The 24,827-nt window shown below is 41.9% G+C and overlaps 1 protein-coding gene and 1 long non-coding RNA gene across 4 annotated transcripts in view; both read left to right on the forward strand.

The window, feature by feature from the left end:
• The window catches only part of LOC144616187 (uncharacterized), a 62,397-nt gene extending 45,242 nt beyond the window's left edge, over positions 1-17,155 (forward strand). The window contains exons 5-7 of one of the 2 annotated variants that reach the window (XR_013555296.2): positions 13,210-13,353; positions 13,617-13,747; positions 16,922-17,155. This is a non-coding gene — a long non-coding RNA (uncharacterized LOC144616187). The remainder of the gene's footprint in view (positions 1-13,209; positions 13,354-13,616; positions 13,748-16,921) is intronic. The other variant, XR_013555297.2, reaches the window with a different exon arrangement.
• Positions 17,156-17,464: 309 nt separating this feature from the next.
• The window catches only part of SLAIN2 (SLAIN motif family member 2), a 73,452-nt gene continuing 66,089 nt past the window's right edge, over positions 17,465-24,827 (forward strand). Inside the window, exon 1 of one of the 2 annotated variants that reach the window (XM_078446138.2) lies at positions 17,465-18,137. In XM_078446138.2, coding sequence (XP_078302264.1) covers positions 17,749-18,137 — 389 coding nt within the window. In that variant the 5' untranslated portion in view covers positions 17,465-17,748. The remainder of the gene's footprint in view (positions 18,138-24,827) is intronic. The other variant, XM_078446139.2, reaches the window with a different exon arrangement.

Genomic DNA, 24,827 nt, shown 5'->3' on the forward strand with positions numbered 1-24,827 from the left:
TTTGATTCCATGTTAAATGCAGAGTAACAGTGAATGGAAAGTTTTTGAAAGGAATCAGAAGATCAAATATTTCAAAAGGAATACTTATTTTCCAAAGTTTGCTCATATGTCTTTTAATCCTAATTTACATATGCAGTGTTAGGTTTGTTTAAAGTTAGATGCCTCTAAATTATCAAACAAGTGGCACCAAAATTCCTTGTACCAAGTTTATTGTTTTCTTACAACTTTGTCATAGTTCTTCACTGAAAGAACTTATCTGACATCTGTAGCTCTATGTTATATCTGTATTTATATTTGAAACAGAGTTTCAACTCTTTTATACCCCATGGTTGTGAGTAAAAATAATATAGTAAGGTGCAGGCTGGTAGAGGAGAAACCTATGGTAACATTTAAGGAAGAGAAGGTCAGTGAAATACTGGATTATTAAGGAACTCCGCCTTAACATGATTCACCCTTGTAGAATTCAGGGATTTTAATATTTATAAATAACATATTACATTCATGCTTTTCACGGGAGTTCTGAGAGTTGACTACAGCTTAGAAGTAAAGGAGAAAGAGAGGTAAGTTGGGAGTAGAGAAATGCTGTTTCACGATTGCTGAATATATTTAAAAGAGAGAAGTTGTAAATGGCGGATTTGGGTTACTTTACTGTTCTGTGTTAGCTTCCGTATCTTGTCACTTTAGTCTCTCGTAACGTTTGGTTATTTCATATATTGTAATCATGGACAGCAGAATTTTTTTTTACAAACTGATTCCTTGAAAGTAAAATGAGGTAACCATTTTGGAGAATAGTTGGGAATATCTAGTTAACGTGAAGATACATATACCATGTGAGCCAGAAATTCTTCCTGTAGGATATATACCGTAGAGAAAACTCTTACATCTGTGTACAAGGAGACCTGTACAAGAATATAGTTGCAGTATTGTTTGATATAATATCGATTAACAGTAGAATGGAGAAAGGAATTGTAACCTATTCATTAAACTGACTACCATACAGTAACAAAAAAGAATGAACTAGGGCTACCTGTATAATTATGGAGGGACCTCACAAATATAACGTTGTGGGGAAAAGCAGACTGCAAGAGAACACAGTACGACAATACAAAAGCATTTAAAACTGTGTCTCATGGTCACACAGATGCTCTAGAGTTAGAATGAACTCCAACCCACCGCTGCTACTTACTGATTGTGTGTTCTTAATAAGTCACTTATCTCCACTGGCCTCAGTTTCCTTATCTGTAAAGCAGGGATAATAGCTGTTTGTACTTTGTATGGTTATTGGGAAAGTGAAAATGGTCAGTACTGAAATACTAAGAACAATACATGGTATTATTTTTCATACAGTATATATTGAGTCTAAAATCATGTAAAACATTTTTGTATATTATGTACGAATGTATCTATGCTGGTAAAAGTAAATATACATGAAGGAAAATGAAAATACAAATTCCTGATAGTGGTTATCTCCTGGACAGAGAGATGTTTCTTTCTTTTTTTTTTTTTTTTTTAACGTTTTTATTTATTTTTGAGACAGAGAGAGATAGAGCATGAAGGGGGGAGGGGCAGAGAGAGAGGGAGACACAGAATCGGAAGCAGGCTCCAGGCTCTGAACCGTCAGCCCAGAGCCTGACGCGGGGCTCGAACTCACGGACCGCGAGATCGTGACCTGAGCTGAAGTCGGACGCTTAACCGACTGCGCCACCCAGGCACCCCGAGAGATGTTTCTTGAGCTGTGATACCCATCACAGTTGTGATACCCAACAAATACATGAGTACTTGTTACTATACTTCTTATGCCTTTGTGTATGATTGAACTATTTCATGATACAATTTAAGTCAAATGAATGAAATCTACGTTTAAAACTGTGTACACGGTGTACCCAAATTTCTGACAGTTTGGAAAATAGAGGGAAAATCAAATTATACCATCTTAACCTTCAATTTAAAATATTAAGTAGTTCTTTCAACATCTGAGTGATTTGGGTGAATACAACCATTATTTCCGCAACGTTCGTAATAGCCAAAATCAACCCAGGTGGCTATCAATGAGAGAATGAATAAACAAAATGTGGTATATCCATACAATGGAAGGAAATTCAGCAATAAAAAAGGAATGAAATGATAATATATGACACAACTTGGATGCAATTCAAAAACTTTAAGCTCAGTAAAAAGAGCCAGACACAGGGGTGCCTGGGTGGCTCAGTCGGTTAAGTGTCCGACTTCAGCTCAGGTCACGATCTCACGGTCTGTGAGTCCGTGAGTTCGAGCCCCACGTCGGGCTCTGGGCTGATGGCTCAGAGCCTGGAGCCTGCTTCCGATTCTGTGTCTCCCTCTCTCTCTGCCCCTCCCCTGTTCATGCTCTATCTCTTTCTGTCTCAAAAATAAATAAATGTTAAAAAAATAAAAATAAAAAAAAAAAAGAGCCAGACACAAAATATCACATGTTGTATAATTTCATTTACATGAAATATCTAGAAAAAGCCAAAAAAAAAAAAAAAAGTGCCAAAAATAGATTAGTGGTTACCTAGATTTGCAGGGGAGGGAACAAGGGGTGACTGCAGATGAGCACAAACGTTGTTTAGAGGATGATGGAAATATTCTACAATTTAATGGTGGTGATGGTTGCACAATTTTGTGTATTTACTAAAATTCATCAAGGGTAAAATGGTTGAATGTTATGGTATGTAATTTATATGTCAAAGAAGCTGTTTTAAAAAACAGACTTTTGGGGATGACTGGGTGGTTCAGTCGGTTAAGCGTCCGATTTTGACTCAGGCCATGATCTTACAGTTCACGGGTTCCAGCCCCACATCAGGCTCTGTGCTGACAGCTCAAAGCCTGGAGCCTGCTTCAGATTCTGTGTCTCCCTCGCTCTCTGCCCCTCCCTGACTCACGCTCTGTCTCTCTCCGTCTCAAAAAAAAAATTTTTAATGTTTATTTATTTATTTTGAGAGAGAGAGAGAGAGTGAGCAATGGTGGGGGGACAGAGAGAGGGAGAGAGAGAAAATCCCAAGCAAGGTCCACACTGTCAGCCGAGAGCCTTATGGAGGGCTTGATTTCATGAACCATGAGATCATGACCTGAGCCAAAATCAAGAGTCAGGTAACTGACTGAGCCACCCAGGCACCCCAACAGTTTCTTTTCTTTTTTTTCCTTTTTTTTTTTTTTTTTTTTTTTTTAAAGACAGAGAGCAGGGGAGAGGGGCAGAGGAAAAAAAGAGAGAGAGAGAATCTCAAACAAGCTGTACACTCAGCACCGAACCCCATGCAGGACTCCATCTCACAAGTGTAAGATCTTAATCCCAGCCAAAATCAAGAGTCAGACACTTAACCTACTGCACCACCCAGGTGCCCCTAAAAAAAATAGTCTTTTATAGAAGAAACAGGTATGCTTGAAGAAGGAGGGAGGGCATGTAATTTCAGTTTATAGACATGAATGTGGTAGAATATAAACCTGAAAAAGGACCCTGAAACCTAGCCCATTAAACTATGTCAGTTGAAACGTTCCAGGTAGGTGAAGGAGGAGACTGAAAGCAAAGCTTCCTTTCAGTCACAGTCTCTGGAAAGAGGCCACCTTGTTGGAAGACCCTTACCAACATGGAACAGCCCTAGCAGAAAAAAAATAGTAATGGTAGCACATTCGGTAGAGAGAAATCTGGAGATGATGCTCCTGATTCTCCATGTTCTCTGGTTTGCCAGAGATTCAGAAGTTCCTGCGTACCCTGAATTGGGGAAGGTGGGCACCACGGCCTGAAAAAGAGAATAAACTGAAAGCTTAGGACCCTGGAACCAAATAGTGTGTACATATTGATGTTCCCCAATATAACTTGGATCTGACATCTAGCTCAAGGCTCCCATCGTCAATAGCCAACTTGGTATCTACCCTTAGGTACTTCACACAAATATCAAACTAAACATTGCCCTGAATGGCACTTTTGATTTCTAGAGCCCCTCATCTCCCCCCACCCCACCACCCTCCCAGGTTGCCACTCCCACCCACGTCCACCGTCACAGCCTCTTCAGGACACAGAATCCACTGTCCCTATCTCCACTGCCACAACCTGGTCTTGGCCACCATCTTTTCTCTCCTGAACAAAGTACCCACCTCTTAACTGGCCTCTCCATTTCCATTTTCACTGTCCTCCAACACAACAGGAAAAACTCTCACTTTTTTTTTTTTAAGCTTATTTTTTAAAATAATCTCTACACCCAACGTGTAGCTCAAATGCACGACCCTGAGATCAAGAGTCATAGGCTCTTCTGACTGAGCCAGCCAGACACCCCGTAAAAGTCATTTTTGTAATGTTAACGTGGGTCCTGTCGCTCCAGGGCTTAAAACTCTTCAATAGTTTCCCATTGTACACAGAATAAATCCAAACTCCTTTTGTTGGATGGTTGGGCCCTGAACAATCTGGCTCCTGCCTAAATCCCGCTGCCCACCCCCCCACCATCCCCGTACCACCGGCATACTCCTCTTACTTGTTGTGCTTATTTGCATTTGTTTTTCTCTCAATTTTCACGTTTCCTAAGCTTTTCCCATCTCAAGGCACTTATTGTTTCTTGAGTTTGTACTATCTTCTGCCTTCTTATCTGCCACATTTCAGCTTAACGATGCTCTCTCAAAGTCACCTTCTCCAATGACTCTCTGTGAGTTAGCCTCCCTTTTTACTCTCTGCCTTTGTCCCATTTTGTTTTCTTTATAGCACTTTTCACAATTTGTAATGATTTTCTGTCGGCTTGCTTATATCTGGGCTGCACCTCTTATGAGAATTGGAACTATGAACAATATGTTGCTTACTATTGTAGCCCCGGCATCCAGCACACTATGTGGAATGTTGTAGCAACTCAACAAAGATTAGCTGAATGGAACCACTTAGAAAACTACTTGAATATTTCCTCCTATTGTTCAATTTTCAGAAAGAAACATTTTCTTGGCTGGATCAGGACTGTTTTGATTATAAGGAATGGGAGCCCATTTAAGCCTAAATAAAAGGGAGATTTATTGTGCAGACACAGGGTTCTCTTGGGAAGCTGGAGGGCAAAGGTACGGATGTGTCTTAGGAAAGAACTCAAAGCAGAAACTGGGGTAATGTAGGAAACCTACAGATTTTCCTCTATTAGCAAGTTACCAAGTTAGCCTGCCACTGTTTCATAGATTCTGGCAGAAGACACAAGGTTCTTGCATTAGAGAGAAAGAACAATGTATCATTTATACCAACAATATTGTCCAGAGTATCAGCATTTGCACTGGTTCCAAGCTCTGATTCCTACAGGGTGGGACATGAAGAGAGCCAAGTGATGCTTACATACCCAGCAGGTTGTAGAACAGGTGAAAAACCCCGGCTTAGGGGAGCCAAATTTTTTATAATGGGCAGTATGCATGCCTGACCTTGGCTCTGGGGAGACAACATCTTTATCGTGTTGGATAATAAACAAACCTGCTCTTTGCTCCAGAGAGACACATTATCTCTCTATTCCAAGGCTGCTTGCTGTGTAAACATTCTTGAAAAGATCATCCCAGAACAAGGGCAGCCAGTACCTCACTCACAAGATATGAAGAAATGCAAGAGATCCATGGAGAAATGTCTCCCATCAATCAGGTGGGTGGGGGAACAGGAATAGGATGAGGTAGGCAGAAAAAAATGATGGAATCCTCAATATATACATCTCTGGAATATGGTAGCTTTTAGAATGGTTAAGGGAATAAGTGTAACACTTTTTACAAATGAATTTAGGGAATATTACAAATTTATATCTTACAAAACCTCTATCATTAGATCTATTTTTCTTGAGAAAAAACATTGGTATCTTTTTCTAACAGGCAGTGAATATTTTGAAAACAATATTGTGTTTTCACAACAATTGGTATGGAGGAGAACAATTTAAACTCCTGGCAATGATACATTTGAAATAATTCTTTAAAAATGGTTTCTCTTTTTTTTTAATTTTCTGTTTTGTTATTTAAAGAGCAGATTGTGTCAAAGGGTCAAGGTGGGTATTGTTTCATGTTTTTCCTGCTTAAGGGAATGTGACCTATTTTGATATTGTATGAATAAAAGCAAAACTTCAAACATTTATAACTATCTTTAAAATAAATCCAAGGCAATACTAAGGGAGATAAGTGTTCCCATTTAATTCCCCCTAACCATTTCAGATACTTTTAAATTATATGTGTATATGAATTTAAAATTCTGGTTACCCAGAATTCTTGGATAAAGAAAGTCATATAACCTTGGGAAATGAACCAATAGTCAAGGCTTGCTGCTACCAGAATAATCTTATTCTATGATTTCTCTCTGTTCAATGATCGAAGAGTGGTAGTTTGTATATAACTATGATTTTATTAGTTCTTCACTTACACTGGTCGGTACATTTGTCTTAGATGATGAAACCATAAAAAACTGGGTTTAAATCAGTTTAATTCACAGTATAGATAACTTAGCATAGCAATGAAATGTAAATACGCATTTGCTAAATTAAGAAGATAGTCCTCAAGTCAACTACAGAATCAGGCTTTTAAATCTTTATGAAAGATTAGAAACAGCCTTCCCTCTAATTCAGTGTGAACATTTTCTCTTTCTGTCTCTGAGATTTAAGAAAGGTAACTCCTTCGTCCCCTTGCTTCTTCCATTTCTAATGCAAGAGAAAATCATATCTACTTTAGGCATATTTAGGACTAGAGCTAATCCATAATAGCAAATCTAAATATAACAAATTTACATTGTTTTTCACGTGACGAGAAATGTCCTTAAACTAGGGTAGTATTTCAGTCAACAAGGATTCATTAGAAACTACCTGCAGGACACCAACTTAATTAGTGAATGAGGACAGTAAGAACAACAACGTAACCGGATTCTTTACCATGTTCATTCAGAATGTGAAATGCCATTCACCTGCTTTGGTGATTGCAAAATTTAGATACTAATTAAATAAATGAGTGTGCTATTTAAAGTGTGGGACTGTTTGTGACTAGTGCATTGTCAGTACAGAAATGGAGACTAAGCCTTTAGAAACTTATGCAGCAACTTGACAGAGTAATTTTCTGTGTGTTGAATCTAACAGTAAAACATTAGGCTTTAATTCTGTGTATCTTTTTAAATTTAATTTTTTTTAGAATTCGTTTTTCTTATATTTTACAAAAGCATCATTCTCCTACAGAAGGGAAGGAAAAGTAAGTAAACACAGAGGGAGGCAAAGCATAAGAGACTCAAATACAGAGAACAAATTGAGGGTTGCTGGGGGGGAGGGCAGAGTGGGCAATGGGTTAAATGGGTGAGGGGCATTAAAGAGGGCGCTTTTCAGGATGAGCACTGGGTGTTATATGTGAGAGACAAATCACTGGGTTCTACTCCTGAAGCCAATACTTACATACATTGTATGTTAACTAATTTGAAAATAAATTAAAAAAAAAAAATCTCTCAAGCTAAAAAAAAAAAAAGTATCATTCTCCTACCATTTGAAAATAAAATAAGAAAACTGCTCCTTACCATAAATAGTTTTAGAAGCTGTTTTAGTATACAGTATTATAAAGTCATCTATTATTACTACCAACCTGACGGGGTAACTGAACACTACATCAGTATGATGTGATTATAGGTTTCGTTTGTCTGTTTGTTTGTTTTTGCTAAATAAACTGGATTTATTGACTGTTACTTATGTACCAAGAACCAAAAGTATTTGAGTTACCTGATGAAGTTGATGTGCTAGCCTATTTACCTCTCTGTGCCTAATCCCTTCTTGGAAATGTTGCAAGATCCCGTTCACCTCTGAGAACTGGCCTCAGCTTGTTCTACCACAGTGGACTAATATTAGTTAGCCTAAATCATATGTGAGTCTAACATTATGTCACCCAAGAATCTGGAATTGGGACACTGAGAGACTGAGTGATTAGGTCACAGTTGGGCACATGAACTGAAATGTCAACAGTTGTTACAACACCAAACCACATGGAAGCTGATGTTATGAAGGGAACACAGAAGCCATGAGTAAGCAGAAGTTTTGAGACAGAATCAGGGGAATGAGAAACTGGCAAACGTGCAAGAAGCAGAGAAGAGAAGGATCTTATTAAAACGTAAGTCGGGTCACGTCGCTTTTTGGCTCAAAATCTCCCCTCTTCCTCTCATTTTACAGTAAAAGTCAGTCTTTATAATTACCTACTAGGTCCTTTGGAATCTTTCCTTCATCTCTCTGACTTTATCTCCCATGATTCGCTCCTTCATTCACTCCAGTTTAGCCACACAGACCTTGTTCTCCTTTGAAGCCAGCACGTTATTGCCTCGGAGCCTTTGCACTTGCTGTTCTGCTTGGTATGTTCTTCCCTAGTTACCTGCATGTCTTGCTCTCTCACCTCCTTCAGAACTTTGCTCAAATGTCATCTTCTCAGTGACACTTTCCTTGACCACTCTATTTAAAATTACGATCCCAACCCCACCCACACCCCTAATCCTCTCCCTGATTCATTTTTCTCCATAGCACCATCATCATAAGGCATACTATATATACATTGTACTTATGTGTTTACTGTCTGTCATTCATCACTAAAATGTAAGCGCCATGAGGTCAGGTCTTTTTTCCCTGTTTGGTTCTTCGCTATATGCCCAATTTCTGTGCCTAGTTCCTGGTACGTGGTAAGTGCTCAATAAATATGCGGAATAAATAAATTAATAAATCACTAATGGAAATGGAGGACATTGCATTGATTTCTTGCTTTGTAGTTCTAGTCCTCAAGTGATCTTGTCATATTCTGTAACCTATCATCAGATGTTATCATACTACTTTTTAATAACTCTTTTTTGTTTTGTTTTGTTTTTTAATCTTTATTTTTATTTATTTTTTTTTTTTTATTTTATTTTTGGGACAGAGAGAGACAGAGCATGAACGGGGGAGGGTCAGAGAGAGAGGGAGACACAGAATCGGAAACAGGCTCCAGGCTCCGAGCCATCAGCCCAGAGCCTGACGCGGGGCTCGAACTCACGGACCGCGAGATCGTGACCTGGCTGAAGTCGGACGCTTAACCGACTGCGCCACCCAGGTGCCCCTTTAATCTTTATTTTTGAGAGAGACGGAGACAGACAGAGTGTGAGTGGGAAGGGGCAGAGAGAGGGAGAGACACAGAATCTGAAGCAGGCTCCAGGCTCTGAGCTGTCGGCACAGAGCCCGATGCAGGGCTCGAACTCATGAACTGTGAGATCATGACCTGAGCCAAAGTCAGATGCTTAACTGACTAATCCACACAGGTGCCCCAATTGTACTGTTTGTTTGTTTTTTTTTTTTTACAGATAAAAGCATATATGTATATATTTTACATTCCTCCCTGCTTCTTACACTAAGCACGGTTCTGCATCAGTTATCCTGGAGACAGGGAGATCTCCCTCTTTTTATTGAGACATAATTCTCCATTGTGTGGATGTATTATAATTTTTTCAACTGTTACCATACTGATAACATTTGAGTTGCTCTCAATCTTTTGCTATTACAAATAATGGTGTAGTAAATACCCTTGTGCATAGATCTGTTCATACGTTTGCCGGTTCACTTTTGGTACCCATTCTTAGAAGTGAGAGAGTGGATAACTCCCTCTTTTTATTGAGATGATTCAAGTGGTTTCTCTTCCTTGAAACCAACAAATCAAGATTAAGAGAACTGCCTATCCCTGAAGGCCCATCTTAAATCACGCTCCTTCTGGGAAAAATCTTATTATCCCAGGCAGAAGGAATATATTTCTATTCTCCTAATACTCTCTCTCAAAAAAAAAAAAAAAAAAAAAAAGTCATAGGAAAAAAGAACCAGAGGAAAAAATACAAAAAAGCCCTTGGATTCTCTTTTCTGTATGGATCACATGGCACTTTCCCATGCTGCTTTGTATATATAGTTACCTATGTGTACATCTCATCTCCTCAAACAGATGATAAGCCGCAGCAGAACAAGGAGCACATTCCTGAGGATCTTTATCATCTCTGGCCCCAAATAGTGTACCTTGAACTAGTAACAACCAGATGAATAAATGTTAACCTAGTACATGATAGGGCCCTATATAAACATGCCCATTTAGAGTCATGCCTCACATAACACACTAGAATAAATCTCAGATGAACTAAAGAGTTGAATGTAAGAATTACAAGAAAATATAAAAAGAAGTGCTATCTGCCATTTGTTTGGAGGTTAGAAAAAGGACTGTCTGAACTTTATGCCTTTAAACTAGACTGACCCAATAAAAATATGCCTGGAGCCCTCTCACGCTTCATTTTGGATCCTTTCACATATTCTCCTACCCATATTCTCTGTTCATGATACTAATCCTGGCTGGTGCCACTGTTAGGTTGGCCCTGAAAGGGACAATTGAATGCTCTTGCCCACATCTAAGGCTCCAGAGTCAAGCCCATTGCTATAGTCATATGGAAGATCTGGAAACTACGTTATTGTGTTCAGTGAGCACATCAGGTTCTGTGTGAAGGTGGTGGCCTTTCTTAGCCTGTTGACGAAGTGTAGGAGGAGTTGTTTTTTTCTGCTCGTGCTCTCATAGGCGGTGCCCACACTTGGAGGGTGCCTTGTGCAACACTATGATGTAGCTCTGAATGTATCTAAGGTGGAGAAGTAGAAAGGCCTCTCATTTATCCTGCATATCGGAGAGGTTGGAGAAATTCATTGCCTTCCATGCAGCCTGCAATCCCATCTTTGAAAACAGTCAGACTGTCCTACAGTATACATACCCTCACCCTGCCAGGATGATCCCAGTAAACGCCAGGAGCTATCTGCCCTGCTGCCAGCGCACAGCAAAATGTCGGTAGTTTTTCCCAGAGCTGTCTGTAAACGATGCCACATCACACTTTGGGTCCAAGACATAGAGGATGCTTAAGCAGCACTGCTAACTGATCGCTACGTGTGACTGAAAGTTGCCTGAATACCTGGCCGCATCTCCCGACTGACTGACCTGGGCCACGAAAACAAGCAATTCGGGAGCATGGTGTCATTAGAAAAGAGAAACAAGCCTTCCAGCAATGCTAGTGGACAAGCACGCCAACATCCGGAGCAGCTCTGTTCCAACTGTGAGCCTCCACGTTGTGTACAGGTGCCCCATCTGAAGTCGACCGTCCCCGCTGATAACAGGAGCACCACCTGTGCCATGCCCTACTACTCATCTCTTCCCTGCTCTGCCCAACAGCCTGCCCTCCTTTCTCCCAACCAGAGCGCAGATGTGACATGAGGGGTATCTGGTTTCCAGGACCTTTGGGGAGATGGCATCTGTTTACACACAGACACAATGGTGGACTCTTGTGCATCAGGGAGCTTCGCAGATTGGGCCCTAGTCCAGCATATCTGGTTACCAGTTTGTCCCAAGGCTAGAAACTCACAGTTCTGCCAGACAACAGCATCACTGGCCCTTTAAATGCAACTGTTTCTCCCACATAACTTGCTACAAAGGCCACAGAAAGGCAACGGCTGGAAACCGGTTAGTTTCAGCATTTGCCAAGAATCACTTTCTTATCTACTGTTGAGACCACTGCTCCTTGATCTTCTCTTTTACCCTCGTTCTGTACTTTTTCTTTTGGTATCTGTTTCAGGACCTGTTCAAATTTTCCTTCTCTCATTTATAGACCTCGGACTCTTGCCACTAAATTCCCTTAAATCTTCATGTTTTGTTGATTTACGTGTATTGCCCTGGGTAGGAGCCTCCCCCTACTAACTACTTCCCCACAAAACCCCTACATGATGGACTACCAGCTTTGTCAATGAGAAGCCCATATGCTGAAGCTTCATCTCAGCAAACTGCTGACTAGGGGGTCTTGAGGACTCCTGCATCTACTTCTCAAGTCCCTGGAGTACCGTCCAAGTAAATGGCCTACTAGGAAGTCTTTTGAGCAAGACATAGAGGAATTGCCTCCCTCTCTAAGGAACAGGTTGTTTCAATGTGTTAAGTCCCAGATGTGCTGAGACTTCAAAGTTGGAAAACTTGCTCTTAAATCAAGAGTATTGAGTCATTGGTTACCATAAAAGCAATAACCCTTGCCCCCAAATCTCACTCCCCCCCCCCCAAGTAGCTGATTGAGATATCAATACTTTTATAAGGAAAGCATGGAGAACCCACTTGGTCATGGACTATTGGAGATTGTAAAGTCAGTCTACCTGAGTTCAAATCCAACTCTACTACTCTCTGGTCATGGGCCTTCGGAAATTATTTAGCCTCTCTGTCTCAAGTTTCCTTATTCTGGAACTAGTATCCTTAAAACTAGTATCCTTAAAATGGATACTAATAACAGCTACCTCAAAGGACTATTGTGAGTTTTAAGTGAATTACTACATATCTTTAAAGTGGTCGATGATTGTTAGCTATTATTATTATTATTGGGCCAATTCAGAAAGACCTGGATATTTACAGAATTAATATTCCAGGGTACATACAACTGTGTTTATATATCATTGATGGTAAATAAGAAAGTAACCTTCTAGACATACTTGGACAAATTGAATGGTTGATGATGTCTTTCAGTCTGTGTAATATTCCAGGAGTATCACAAAGACTCAGGAATGGAATTCTCTACAACTTCCTAGTAGAAGAGTATATATATATATATATATATGTCTCAATGACAGCTTAATTTACTTTAAGACAAACCGTTATTCATAGTCCACTGTCTCCATAACATCTCTAAGTCAGTACTCAGAATAATCTATTTTAGATCCTAGATCAGATTATATTATTGACTTGGAGATTTGGATGATTCTCAATCAGTTTTCTCCTATCCTTGAGTGGTAGGTTTTCTAGATCACAGATATTTAGTAGTTCAAATCCCCCTTTTCTAACTATGCTGTCCTGCTGATATACTACTTAGAGAGGATATAATAAATGTTATTTAGCAATCTTATCTCCTCACTTGCTATCACAAAAAAGGGTGAGAGATAAGGTATTGTTTCATTTGGGGCTAAGATAGCAGGCTCTTGAGAGTTTAAGAACATGTTCATATCTGCCTTGATCATTAACCTCCCCACCCCTGCATCAATATAATACATGCCCCCAACCATGTGATAGGGGGCCACCCTCTGACTAGAGGACCTGTGGAAGGAAGGGATGCCTACTATTATGGCCACTTTTGAGGCATCCCATAATGGTAAGATCTGATCAGTGGGGACTAGAAAAATTCTAGGTTCAAATCTTGGGCTTTTGTTCTTTTTGCCCGAGGATTTTAATTCAGAATCTCTTATATAGTCAGCTTTTGGAGTTCCGGAGCTTCCTTCTTAAATTTGCATGTGCCAAGACAGTGAAGAAGAGACCAGAGAAGGTACATCTGGGAGAAAGATGCTAGTGAAGACTAAGCGAGAGAGGATACATGGGGAATGACTAGCCAAGCAGGTACCGTGTGAGGATAAAATGGGTGTGCCGGATAGTAAAGGTTTCTTCGAAAATTTTGAGCATTTTTTTAAACAAATGCAAATATTTCTCTAAGTGCCTTGCAATTTCTAAACTACTTTTGGGCATGTGCTCAGGGACACACACACGCGCGCATACATATCTTGATTTAGGATTTTAGGACTGCTGAATACCTTTAAGCTACGGAGTAATAGTTTTTCATTCTAAGTACTTATAGTGGTTTGTAATATTTTTCACTTTGTCAGGAGTTTCGGCAGGAGCTAACAGGCAAGTAGGAGCAAGTTCCGGAAAGGGCCACACCTGCTAAGAAAAGGAGCAACTCCTTCATCCGGGAACAAAGCAAGCTTATCATAAAAGACAACATCTGCAAAGCTAGGTGAGGTAACCGTGAGGCATACGGCAGACACCTACCAGCTTTACTTCTCCTATCTCCATAAGAGAGTCACTTTTAGAGGGACTTTTAAAAACCATGCTCTAACACTTCTGAGTCATCAGAGAAGACAGTATTAGAGTTAACCCGAAAGAGAAGAATCCTTGCAACATTTCGGATACAATGGCAATATTCTTGCCCTCATACTTTTAAGTGAGAACCTGAGACTTTCTCTCCTCAGCAATTCTTAAGGGCTGTTGGCACTCAGGAGGTGGGGAATGACCTAGTTTTGAGGATGACATACATAGTGTGACATGTTGCTCTTTTGGAAGAGAAATATATAATTTTTTAAAAAAACCATTCAGGGTGCCTGGGTGGCTTGGTCGGTTAAGCGTCCGACTTTGGCTCAGGTCATGATCTCACGGTCCGTGAGTTCGAGCCCCGCGTCGGGCTCTGTGCTGACAGCTCAGAGCCTGCAGCCTGTTTCAGATTCTGTGTCTCCCTCTCTCTCTGCCCCTCCCCTGTTCATGCTCTGTCTCTCTGTCTCAAAAATAAATAAATGTTAAAAAAAAAATTTAAAAAAATAAATAAAAAACCATTCAACATTACCAGGAATTTCCATTTTAATGATTGCAGATATAACAAACACATTTATCTGAAATTCTGTTAGGAGACTTCACTTAACCTAAATCCATCTCCATTCATTTATTGAACACCTACCATATAGTAGGCACCGTTCTAGGCACCAGGAATACTGCAGTGAACGCTGTTTTCACATAGTTCATATTCTACTGGGGAGAGATCGGCAATAAAGAAAAAGAAATAGATGATGTGTCAAAGGCAAAGGTGGGGAATGATAGGGATACTATTTTATGAGGGCCGTAATAATGAGGACAGTGAACTTAGGGGGTGATATCTGAGCTGAGACCTGAATGGAGAGAGTAATGTGACAAGGTGGAAGAAGAATGGATCATAGATAGAAGGTACAGCAAGGTACATGCTTGGCATGTTTAAAGAACATGAAAAGACCTGCATGGCTACAGTGGAGTGATAGAGGGGAAGAGTGGTTCGTAGTCAATGAGATACTTGCACAAGTCGCCAAGTATTCAGTCTCACAGCTAAGAAAAGGACTTCATATTTTAAGTATGTGGACCCGATCTGACTAAACAAAGGATCATCTGGTTGCTGTGTGCATCATAGATTGTAAACAGCAAAGGGGTATAGCCCATTAAGAGAGTACCGCAGTAAGCTAGACAAGACAAGATGGCCACTTGAACTACAGTATTACCAGTGGCAGTGCGAGGAAGTATTCCGATGTATTTTGAACATACAGAGCCAGTATGACTTGCTTCAGGATCAGAGATTAAGGTCAAGCATCACATTCGTGGTATAGCTAGAATCAGCCATCGGGCCTTCTGATTCTCCATTCATTGCTCCATATCACACCCACCTCTTGTTGCCTCCGTGAAATACTAGCATGTAACTTCACAATGTCATACAAACTATTCTTTTCAAGAAATGTGTGTGAAGTGTTCTCATTACAGAACTTGGCTCGTTGGAATCTATTTCACAAACTGTTAAATGTAAGTGAAAAGTGCTATATGTGAAGCAGTCATGACGTTGAACTCTCCGGCAACTAGTTCAGACGCATCAGAGATAGCTTTGGTACTCAGACATGCATCATACAGATAATGTATATTAGTTCACAGTTATTGTGTTACCAAAGACACCCTTTGACCAGGTATACAGACCTATGAAAATACATATTTATAGGTAGTCAGCAAACTTTGAATTGCTTTTCTTGCTATGAATCGTCTCTCTAGTCCTTGATCTGTCAGAATTTACATTCTTCTCAACTTTCAACAAACCAGATATTTCAACAAACCACTGTGTCAGACAGTGGACATGAAAAACACAAATAAATAGTTCCTTGTCATCAGGTATATAGCCAAAACCAACAAAAGAGAAGAAAAAAACTTAAGAGTGTCAACACCTGTTGAAAACTATTGATCAGGTGATGCTAGAGAACAACTAGGTATTTGTGGAACTGTCAGGAAAAGTTTTCCTGGGTAGGTGAGCATGGATTTTAAGAAAGGGAATCAGACTTGGCAGGTAGAATATTCTAGGCAAGGAAAATACAGCACAGAGAGGCGGAAAGATACAAGTAAGCCCTGGCGTATTAGTCCACACCCAGGTGGAATAGGACTGGATCATTAGTAGCTAAGGGTGGAGGAGGCAATTAGAGGAAAGCTGCAAACAGAAGCCAAGTACACAGGTGACATCTGAAAAATAATGAATGCGATCAAAAGAAAGTATTTAACTGGGTTTTGGTTTGTTTCGCTGTTACTAGTACACATTATAACCGGCCTCACTGAAAAAATTTTACATTCTTACATCTCTCAGCATTCATCGCTATATGTCAACATGTTTATCACGTTCTTTTAATACACTCGTTAGGGGCACCTGGGTGGCTCGGTGGGTTATGTGCTGGACTCTTGATTTTGTCTCAGATCCGGATTTCCCATTTCGTGAGTTCATGTTCCGCATCTGGCTCTATGCTGACAACTCAGATCCTGCTTGGGATTGTCTCTCTGCCCCTCCCCAGCTCCCTATCAAAAATAAATAAACTTAGGGGCGCCTGGGTGGCTCAGTCGGTTGGGCTTCCGACTTCGGCTCAGGTCACGATCTCACCGTCCGTGAGGTCGAGCCCCGCGTCGGGCTCTGGGCTGATGGCTCAGAGCCTGGAGCCTGCTTCCGATTCTGTGTCTCCCTCTCTCTCTGCTCCTCCCCCGTTCATGCTGTGTCTCTCTCTGTCTCAAAAATAAATAAAACATTAAAAAAAAAAATTTTTTTTTTAAAAAAGAATAAATAAACTTAAAAAAATACACTTTTAAAAAATATAAAGTCAAGACACACTATGGCAAAGTTTTTTTCCAAGAAACGATCCAAAGAGCAGATTAGGCGTCAATTAATAGACAAAGGGGAGGAGGGGGCGGTTTTATATCCCCGCTTCCAAACCAGTGTGCAATAAACTTTTAAGTCGGGAGAACTTTTAATGGATAAGATGCCTTTAAATTGCTTAGTACAGTGTCTGGGCCATACTATGCATTCAGCAACTTGTGGTTATTATTTTGATCTTAGACGTCTCAATGATTTGGGATTCTGTTTTCTCATTTTCAGAGGAAGAAACAGGTCACCGATGGACCCTGAGGCTCCTGCCAGCCCCGACAATCTCCTATTTCAAGCAGGCATCGAATAAATATTTGCTGAACAAACAGACAAAATAAACTCTCTGTCCAAGGGGCCCGGCCAAGCGCCCACCAGAGAGCCAGCCAGGACACAGGTCACATTCGGGCGCTGGTTCCACACGCCAGTGTTTGGGGGTGGAGAGCACACCACACTCCCCATTCAAGACCAACAGGCACAGCTGAGTGCGAGTGTGAGTTTGCGATCTTAGCTCCTCCCGCAGTCAAGTCCTTATTACTCCGCTCCGGCCTCGGCCAGCTTATCTCTCCTCCCGGGCCCCGCCTGCCGCCGGAATCGCTCGCCCCAGCCAGCCCGGCGGCTTCCCACCTCCACAGGCGCCCGCCACGCCCCTTCCGGCCGAGGCCCCGCCCACCGGCTTCGCCCACGGCCCCGCCCCTCCGCGAGCGCGGCGCGCGGTCCTCTCAGCGCTCGCCGGCGGCCGCGTCCACCCCCGACGCTCTGAGGTCACCGACGGGGCCGGGCTGCGGGGGGCGGAGGGACGGAGGGAAGATGGCGGCCGAGGCCGGATATTGGCGCCGCCTCCCCCAATCCTGGAGCCGGCGCAGATGAGGCGGCTCGGCTGGGGCCAGCGGCGCTTCGGAACCGGAGCTGGGGGGACCCTGGCGGTGGGGCCTGGCCCTGCTGTATGACGGCGCCTCGGCTAGAGTGAGCGGCGGCGGCGGCGACGCCTCTTTCCCCCCGGCCCTCTCCCCGGCGCTGAGTCTGAGCGGGTGGCAGGCAGCACAGGCGGCGGGGCCGGGATGGAGGACGTTAACTCCAACGTGAATGCGGACCAGGAGGTGCGGAAGCTGCAGGAGCTGGTGAAGAAGCTGGAGAAGCAGAACGAACAGCTGAGGAGCCGCTCGGGGGCCGTGCAGGGCGTCGGCTCCCTCGGGCCCGGCAGCCCGGTTCGGGCCGGCGCGTCCACTCCCTCCTCCGGCACGGCGTCCCCTCGGGGCTTCCCCTTGGGCCTCAACGCCAAGTCGGGCAGCGGGGTCGGGTCGGGCCCGAGGCGGACGAGTAGCGAGGAGCTGCGGGACGCCACCTCCTTGCTGGCCGCGGGCGAGGGCGGCTTGCTGGACGAGGTGGAGCCGCTGCGGCCCGAGGAGCTGGAGCGCCTGTCAGGCTGGGAGGAGGAGGAGGAGAGCTGGTGAGCGCGGGCCGCCTGGCCGGGGCTGGGCGGGGACGGGCCCGGGGGCGGAGAGCGTCTTCCGCGGGTAGCCCTGGTGAGACACCTCGCTTTGTGTAGCGGGATCCGCTCTCGGACGGGGACTCGTGCTTTGCTTGCTTTGGCTGCGGAGAGGTCGACTGGAGTTGGGGGGATTCGAGGCGTGCTGGAGGAACAGGATTTGTAGCTGGTTGTCCCCCTGGCTTGTGCACTCTCTGGGTTCTGGACCCCGTTGCGGGGTCTGTGGTTTGGCACGGCCCGGGAAGGGCTGCTCGCCGTGGGAGGAGTCGGGGGGTGGGAAACCGCTTTGTAAGGAAGGGATCTCGCTTTGTGTGAAATACTGGCTTTCGGAAGGTGGCCTGAGCATTTTGGATGTCGGGGAGGGGTCTGTTCGATGAGGTATCGCCGGACGCGGGGTGGGGGTGGGGAGGGCAGACCGAAGCGGTCTAAGCGCGGTGGTCAGTGTTTGGGACCGCTGGGAGATGGGTACGTTTCTGGCGGCGACGGGGAGACCATGTGAATCAGCACTCCCCTTTGGGTAGCGGGGTAAAGCTTGCTTTGTGTGAAGAGGGCAGAGGATGGTACTGCTTTGTGTGGAAAGTCAAGGGGTGGAACAAGAGCCCGGCTCCTATTTTTTAAACAAGAATTGGGGCTGGCAGTTTTCGGAGCTGGGAGGTGACAGTTACCACATCCCTCCTTAATTTTCCATGTCATCCTCGGAGCCGAGAAAAGGAGCCCTATTTAAAAATCTAAACCGAAGCTGTATTCTCACAAGCCACTTCTTGGTAGGATTGTGACCCACACCATAATATCACATAAATAGAAAGGACATCGGAGGCGTTCTCCCTCATTTTTTATTGCAACCCCATAAAGATGTCTATAAGAAATTCTTTTCTTAATTTAAAGTTTTGATGTGTAGCTACAATGTCTCAACTCGGTTGAAATTGAAACTTGTAACTTAGTGAAGTGGAAATTCTTCATGGACTCTGATATTGCAGGGGTGCAACTTTACAGTTACTTAGTTAAGAGCTTTGCTTGGATTCAGGCCCTGGCTCTGCCACACTAGCTGTATGACCTTGGGCAAGTTAACTCTGAGCCTCACTTTCTTCCTCTGTTTGATGGAGAAAAGAATAGTGCTTATTTCTGCGGAGTGGTGAAGATTACATGAGCTAATCCGGGTATACTTTTAGCACTGGGTCTGGCATACAGTAAACTCTCCAAAACTATTACTGTTGAGCCTAGTTATTTAAGTCACAAAGTATTCAGTGAGCTCTTAAGGATTTGTGGGAAAGTCTGAAGATTCTTAATATGTTGATCCCTGTTCATTAAGGCAGTTACAGTCTTGGTGGGAGCCAAGTTTTATGCAGCTGAACAAACTAGGAGATAAACAGTGAGTTGCAAAAAACAAAAACAAAAACAAAACAAAAAAAAAAACCAAAACAAAACGAGAGGAGCAGAAATACTGAGAATGCCCAGAAATTGGGAAAAAATAATGGTTCAAAGTAGTTGAGGAAAACTTTGGAGCCTGGGGTGGGGAAAGAGTGGGAAGGGCCTTTTATGCTCTGACAACTGCTAGAGCAGAGTCAGATATTTGTAACTCCCAATTAGGAAGGTTTGAATTACAGAGAAACTCTTGAATATACGATATCAAGCCATTATCTTATTTCCAAGTAATACCAAATATTATTAGAACTGATTATGGTAGTGACAGTTTTTCATATTAGCGTGAGATCATGCCCTCCCAAAGGAATTCTGGGTGTGTGTACACTTTAAAAGAATCCAGAATCATCTATCCTCACTTGCCTCTTCCAAGTGATGATGATAATGATGCTCTTAATAATGAGGGTTAGCTGCACTCATGAGCCCATTTTAGATTATGTATTATTAGAACATTGACTCCTCTTGGAGAAGCTGAATATGTACTCTGCTACTTTGCTTTCTGAGCACAGACTTTGTTCAGGTAAAGCAAGACATCTTAAATACTATGGCAGACTTTTCTTTTGACCAGATAGTTCCTTACTGTTTTAATTCTGGCAACGTACCTTGATCCTATCCTTTTTCTGAAAAGATTTGTGTGAACTGAAAGTTTTATAAGTTGTACTTAAAGTGCTTTAGAGTATGTTTTTGGAGTATAAGTGGTAAGGGGGCAGGTGTTAGTGGCAGGGGGAGGAAGATTCAAAGAATTGAGAGTCTTTTCTTAGCAAACTGGAAATCTGCTTTCTGTAACTTATACCCATTGTACCTTCTTTTCCATCTAGAGGAATGTTTTCCCTCCTTCATAAAATGCTAGTTATGAAAGTGTTAATAGATACTGTGTGAAAAAATAATGGTGGGTCTAAGGTCAAATATATGTGGGGGAAGAAAGTTTAACAAAAAGAGGCTTCTTTAATATTGGACTTGTTTGATACACTGATGTATATTGAATATAGTACATTTCTAAGTGGTAAATGTTTTTTGAGCTCCCAAGGAACACAATTAGAAAACAGTGCTTCAGAGCAGTGACTTTCAGAGACATTTTTTTTTTTTGGACCCACCTTCATGATAAAGAAAAACATTTTATATCATAGACTAGTACATGTATATATGAATAATTGAAACAAAAGTTTCACAGAACTGTAGTTTTGTGGCAAACTCTAATATTTTCTATTCTATTCTGTTTCTTTAGGGGAAAAATGCTAGTTACAACCCATTAAGCTGATTTTGTGACCCATTAATTAATGAATTAATGGGTTGTTTCTCAGTTTGGAAAGCACTGTTCTGGAACAGATTGGAAAAGTCTAGAGAAGGGAACTAACATCATTGTACATCACAGTGTATCAGGCTATGCCAGGTAGCTTAAAAACATTTTTACATTTAATTTTCATCCATTTGTGAGGTAAGTATCATTTTCTAGGTAAGGAAATGTGGTCTTCCTAAGCATCAAATAACACACAGTTTTTTTTTTTCAACGTTTTTTTTTTTTTTTATTTATTTTTGGGACAGAGAGAGACAGAGCATGAACGGGGGAGGGGCAGAGAGAGAGAGGGAGACACAGAATCGGAAACAGGCTCCAGGCTCCGAGCCATCAGCCCAGAGCCCGACGCGGGGCTCGAACTCACGGACCGCGAGATCGTGACCTGAGCTGAAGTCGGACGCTTAACCGACTGCGCCACCCAGGCGCCCCTAATAACACACAGTTTTAATGTTGGAGTTGGGATTTGAATCCAGGACTTTATGACATCAACGCCTATGCTGTTCCCATTGTATTTTGCATTTTCTAAGTATAATACCTTTTCCACATGAATGGCCCCTTAAAATATTTGAAGACCGCTATCATGATCTGGCTGACCTCTTCTACCCACCACACACTGAGCATTCTCCTCTTCTGTGGAGCAAAACAATCCCAATTTATTTTATTATTCCTAAGGTAATATCATTCTCTGATCCTTCAACCATGATCATTTTTCTCTTAATGAATTCTAGTTGCTCATTGTCATCAAACATGTTCCTCAGAGTTGTACTCAGCATTTTATTTTATTTGAAGATTTTATTTTTTAAAGTACTCTCTACACCCGATGTGGGGCTTGAACTCACAACCCTGAGCTCAAAAGTCACATGCTCTACTGACTGAGCCAGCTAGGCTCCCCTGTACTCAGTATTTTAGACGATATCTGACCAGACAGTGTGGTGGATACACCTTGCTTGAGCTAAATGCTATTGTTTTGAAACCAAATATTTCATTAACAGTTTTGGTTTCTGTTATTTATGGTTAATATGAGCCAGTAGTGTCGATTGCACTCAGTATCTTTTATATACAAGTTGTTAAAGTAAATCTCCCTAACCCTGTTTTTGTGTAATGATTTTTTTTTTTTTTTTTTTTTGGTATTTGTGTGTGTGTGTGTGTATACATTAGGCTTTTATATTTAAATTAGGCTTTTATATTTCATTTGTTAATCTTGATTTAGGCATTTATTACTTTGTCATTTTCATATTTGGTAGGCATATCTACGTGGTCCTCAAGTTGTTGATAAAAATGTTAAAATGACAGAATAAAGGGCTCTGAAAAGTGCAGCTCAGCTAGAATCCCTTCAGATTAACATCAGTCCATTAATCAACACACATTGTGGTTGTTCGATAACTGTTAGTGTCACTTGTTATTATCAAGCCCATACGCCATTTTGTATGGATATCATGAAACATTTTGCCAAATTGCTTGCTGTAATTAAGTTATACTATGCCTACAGGGTTCTTACCTGCACTGAAGTAAACATATGAAAATAGAAATTACATTTTATTTGGTTTGAATTGTCCGTGGTGAATCCTCTGGCTTTTTCCTTTTCTAACTTTACAAACATTTTGTTTAATTCAGTTTTAAATTTTGCAAGGAATTAGTTTGGCCTGGAACTTCTTTTTTTTTTTTTTTTTTCAATTTTTAATGTTTATTTTTGAGAGAGAGACAGAGCTCAAGCAGAGGAGGGGCAGAGGTAGAGATGGAGACACAGAATCCAAAGCAGGCTTCAGGCTCTGAGCTGTCAGCACAGAGCCCGACATGGGCCTCAAGCCCATGAGCCATGAGATCATGACCTGGGCCAAAGTTGGATGCCTAACCGACTGAGCCACCCAAGCACCCCAGTCTGGAATTTCTAAACCTACTTATTTTTGTCTTTAGAAATTATCATATTTCCTCTTATCCACACTTTGACCCTGACATGTTATTTTTGTTTTCCCTGACATGTCGTTTTATTTTTATTTTTACTTATTTTTAAAGTTTATTTATTTATTTTGAGACAGAGAGTACAAGTTGGGGAGGGGCAGAGAGAGAGGAGAGAGGAGAGAGGAGAGGAGAGGAGAGAGAGAGAGAGAGAGAGAGAGAAAGAGAGAGAATGAATCTCAAGCAGCCTCTGCACCATCAGCATGGAGCCCAATGCAGGGCTCACACCCATGAACCGCGAGATCGTGACCTGAGCCAAAGTCAGATGCTTAACCTACTGAGCCACCCAGGCACTGTCCCCCCCCCCCCCCATTTTTTTATTTTTTAACTTGTACGTCTTTTGAGACAGAGACTGAAAGAGTGCAAGTGCATGGGTATGCAGGAGGGGCAGAGAGAGAGAGAGAGAGAGAAAGAATCTTAAGCAGGCACTGTGCTGACAGCGCAGAACCCAGTGTGGGACTCTATCATGAGATCATGACCAGAGCTGAAATCAAGAGTCAGAGATGCTTAACTAACTGAGCCATCCAGACACCCTGACATGTTATTTTAGATTGATATATTTTTTTTTTTTTTTAATATTTATTTATTTTTGAGACAGAGAGAGAAAGAGAGAGAGCATGAACAGGGGAGGGTCAGAGGAAGAGGGAGACACAGAATCTGAAACAGGCTCCAGGCTCCGAGCTGTCAGCACAGAGCCCGACGCGGGGCCCGAACCCACAGACCGCGAGATCATGACCTGAGCCGAAGCCGGACGCCCAACCGACTGAGCCACCCAGGCGCCCCTAGATTGATATATTTTGAATCAGTAATAATTCAATGACAGAATTTCAGTTCTTTTACATTATTTAGAGGGGTAGGCCTAAACCTTTTTCAAGCTACATTCTGGCTTACACTCTGACTTACTGTCTACCACCCTGCCTCATTTGAAAATTCAGTTTCCTTTGAACAATGTTTATTCAGATTGTGCATTTGAACCAAGTATTGGCAGAAAAACAGAAGGTAAAGAAGAATCTTTCTGCCCACTCTTTGTCGTGTAGTAGCATTGCATATTTTGCTCTTGTATTATAGGCTATCTCTTTTTTAATATTAATGTTCTCGATATACTTTTTATTCTCCATAAGTATTTGTTGACTATAATTCACATACAATAAAACTTTCCCTTATAAAGTGTGTAATTTGGTGACTTTTTTAGTATATTCACAAAGTTGTGCAGCTGCCACCACTCTCTAATTCCAGAACATTTTCATTAGTACCTTCCTCCCCTAAAAAAAACAAAACAAAAACAAAAAAAACTCTCCAAACCCATGATCAGTCACTTCCCATATCCCCCTCAACCCAGCTCCACTTACATACTTTCTGTGTCTATGGGATTTTCTATTCTGGTCATTTCATATAAATGAAATTATGTAATATGTAGCAGTATGTATGTATGGTTTCTTTCATTTAACATGTTTTCAAGGTTCATGTTGTAACATGTATCAGAACATTTCCCTTTTTTTTTCCATTCCTTTTTATGTCTGAATAATATTACCACATGTTGTTTATCCATTCATCAGTTGATGAGAATTTGAGTTGTTTCCACTTTTTGGTATTTATGAAAAGTGTTGCTGTGACCAATTTTTTTAATGTTTAAGAGAGGGGGAGGGAGAGAGCAAGCAGGGGAGGGATGAGAGGGAGACACAGACTCTGAAGCAGGTCCAGACTCTGAGCTGACAGCACAGAGCCCGACATGGGGCTCGAACCCACAAACTGCAAGATCATGACCTGAGCCAAAGTTGGAAGCTTAACCGACTGAGCCATCCAGGTGCCCTTGACCAAATTTTTATATGGACATGTTTTCATTTTTTCTTGAGTATATACCTAGGAGTAGAATTACGAGGTCAAATGATAACTCCATGTTTAACTTTTTGAGTAACTGCCAGCCTGTTTTCCATGGCTGTACCATTTTACATTTCCATCATCAGTACACAAGAGTTCCAATT

This window comes from Panthera onca, chromosome B1, assembly GCF_046562875.1.
Source record: "Panthera onca isolate mPanOnc1 chromosome B1, mPanOnc1 haplotype 2, whole genome shotgun sequence".
Classification (NCBI taxonomy): Eukaryota; Metazoa; Chordata; class Mammalia; order Carnivora; family Felidae; genus Panthera; species Panthera onca.